Genomic DNA, 2487 nt, shown 5'->3' on the forward strand with positions numbered 1-2487 from the left:
TTAGCTAAAAGGACCTTTTTGAGGGACGAATCGGCAGCACCACCAAGCATCTCTTTGATTTAAGTACTATAGTAGAAGGACATCATGCGCTTATCATTTCTTTGCGGCATTTCATTCTACAGCACATGAATGAAGATGCACTTGCTCAACATGGAAAAGCAAAAAGGAAAGTTCAGTGACTTGGAAAAGCTCACACCGAAGTATCGATGTTCCAAAATTATGGTCTCTGTTAACAGAATAGAAATGAAACAATATGAAATGTCTTAACACATTAACACCTTATGATTTGCTATACCACTAACACCCTGGACACCAATTACCATTACCAACTCCAAAAAGAAATGTTGGCAACCAGAAGATAATAAAACTATAAACAGGCGAACAATGGAAAGTAGTTAACAAATTTAAACCATTAATTGGCAAAGAATTGCTTCTGCGACTATTATAAATGTTTAGCCTCACCATCTCTGCAGAGAATCTCATTGGTGACAAAATAGGAACCTTATATCTTTATTCATCAAAAAAATAAAATAAAATACAAACCAATCACCACTCCATCCAGACCTCCTAACAAGATGGCTTCATCTCTTATCTACAAGACTCCAAATAGACAACATCCCCAGTTCCACCCCAAGCAATTCAGCTGCCTTCAATATGCACCTGCATCAAAAACCACCCTATGTCTATCATCATCATCCAAAATTGCGAAGAGAACAACTTCACAATCCAAACAACTAAAGAAAGAACCATACCCATAAAATAATCGGAGACTCCTTTGAAACTTTGTAGAGCAGACACAAAAATCCAGTAACCAATTCAATAGATATCTAAATCCAATCACCTCTTTTCTCCAGTAGTAATTATCAAAGGAAGAAGACCAACCAACCAACCAACCAAACTAATCCTAACAGCCTCTCCGACCGCAATTTTCTTCGATTTTCTCCTTGAATTCTCCTTAAGAACTCCTCGGCCTCGTCTGTCTACTTCGTTGACTCGTGTGAATTATCCTTCAACGACGCCAAATGCTGCTGCTGCTGCTGCTGATGCAACTGACCGCCCTCGCCGATCCTCCCCTGCCCCATCTGCTGATAGAATTGGCCCAAAACTTGTGAATTTAACACCCCACCCATGCTTGCATCTTGCGAGAGCCCGAGCTCCAGCCCTGGCAGCTGCTGCCCGTGCCCGCCCAGAATCGACAAGAAGCTCATCGCCCCCATGCCGCCGCTGCCGCCGCCCGGCAACTCCAGTCCATGGAACCCAATGCTCGACGTCGCCGGCGCCGGCTGCAAAAATCCTGAATTGAATCGCCCGGAAGCCGAAGCCGCCGCCGCCGCCCGCCACAGCCCCTGGTGGTGCGGCCGGCCGAGGCAGGTAGTAGTAGTAGTAGCGAAACCGGTCCAATTGGTCTGGTGGGGGGTGGAGGCCGCGGATGAGGAGGAGGAGGAGAGGGCGGAGGCGGGGATGGTGCCGGAGCCGGTGGCGGCGATGATGGCGGGCTCGGCCTGGTGGAGGAGCCACTGGATGGTCTCCCCGTCGGACTTGTGGCCAAGCTCGCGGGTGAGCTGGAAGATACGGGCCGCGCAGAGGGCCGGCATGCGGATGCGGCGGCCGCGGCCGTCCACCTTGGTGTGCCGGTCCTTGTTGGAGCTCCGGCGAGGCACAAGCTGCCGCCTTTGCTGGTCCTCCTTCTCTGATACTGTTGTTGGTGGTGCCATGGAGGCCATCATCACTATCTGGAGGTCTCCTCCTCCTCCTCTGCTGCTGCTGTCTTCCCGTTGGTGGGTGGTGGTGGAGCCTAGGCTGGTGGAGGGTTGTCTTTTATCCTCTGGGTGGCGGCCCAGGGCCTGGTGGAACTTGGAGGCCTCTGGGGTGACCTTTGAGGAGCCGTGGGGATCCATTATAGCAGAGAGAAGCTGGAGAGAGAGGAAAAAAAAGACTCCTTTTCCTTTTTCTTTATTAAGAATGGAGAGAGAGACAGAGGGGAAAAAGAGAATTTTTTTTTGCGAGAGAGGAGGCGAAATTGCGAGGAAGGGAAAAGGCAGGACTTTGATGGAGCCCACGCTGGGTTGGTAATAGGGGGAAAGGAAAGAGGAGGAAGGTAAAAGATGGAAAAATTAGATGCATGCATTTGTTTCAAAATTTACTCTACTTTTCTTTCTATTATTATTGTGATTATTTTTCCTCTTGACTTGTTTGGGAGAAGTCAAGGGTGTTTACAAGGCAAGATAAGATGTTTTCCCCCACATTCTATGAATTGGATTTCCTTCTCATTATTTCTCTCCCTTCATGATATTATTGCAAGGTGGAAGTCATGATTGCAATGATTATATTAGAAGGTGCGCTCCTCTCGTGCGACATTCCATAGTGTTGCAAAGGGAGTGTATCATTTAAAAAAAGAAGAGTGGCTTATTTGTTACCTTAGAAGGCAAGAGAAAAATTTAATATATCGCGTTGTTCTTTTTTTTTTTAAATTATTATTTTGAAGGG

The 2487-nt window shown here is 47.2% G+C and overlaps 1 protein-coding gene across 1 annotated transcript; it reads right to left on the reverse strand.

The window, feature by feature from the left end:
* Positions 1 to 298: 298 nt before the first annotated feature.
* LOC103713737 (transcription factor TCP20-like) lies at positions 299 to 1981 on the reverse strand. Its single transcript, XM_008800756.4, has 2 exons — positions 753 to 1981; positions 299 to 660 (listed from the first exon to the last, which is right to left on the reverse strand). The coding sequence occupies exon 1, from the start codon at positions 1896 to 1898 to the stop codon at positions 981 to 983; it is 918 nt and encodes a 305-aa protein (XP_008798978.2). The 5' UTR covers positions 1899 to 1981; the 3' UTR covers positions 299 to 660; positions 753 to 980.
* Between the last annotated feature and the right edge of the window lie 506 nt (positions 1982 to 2487).

This window comes from Phoenix dactylifera, chromosome 10 (genome assembly GCF_009389715.1).
Source record: "Phoenix dactylifera cultivar Barhee BC4 chromosome 10, palm_55x_up_171113_PBpolish2nd_filt_p, whole genome shotgun sequence".
Taxonomy (NCBI): Eukaryota; Viridiplantae; Streptophyta; class Magnoliopsida; order Arecales; family Arecaceae; genus Phoenix; species Phoenix dactylifera.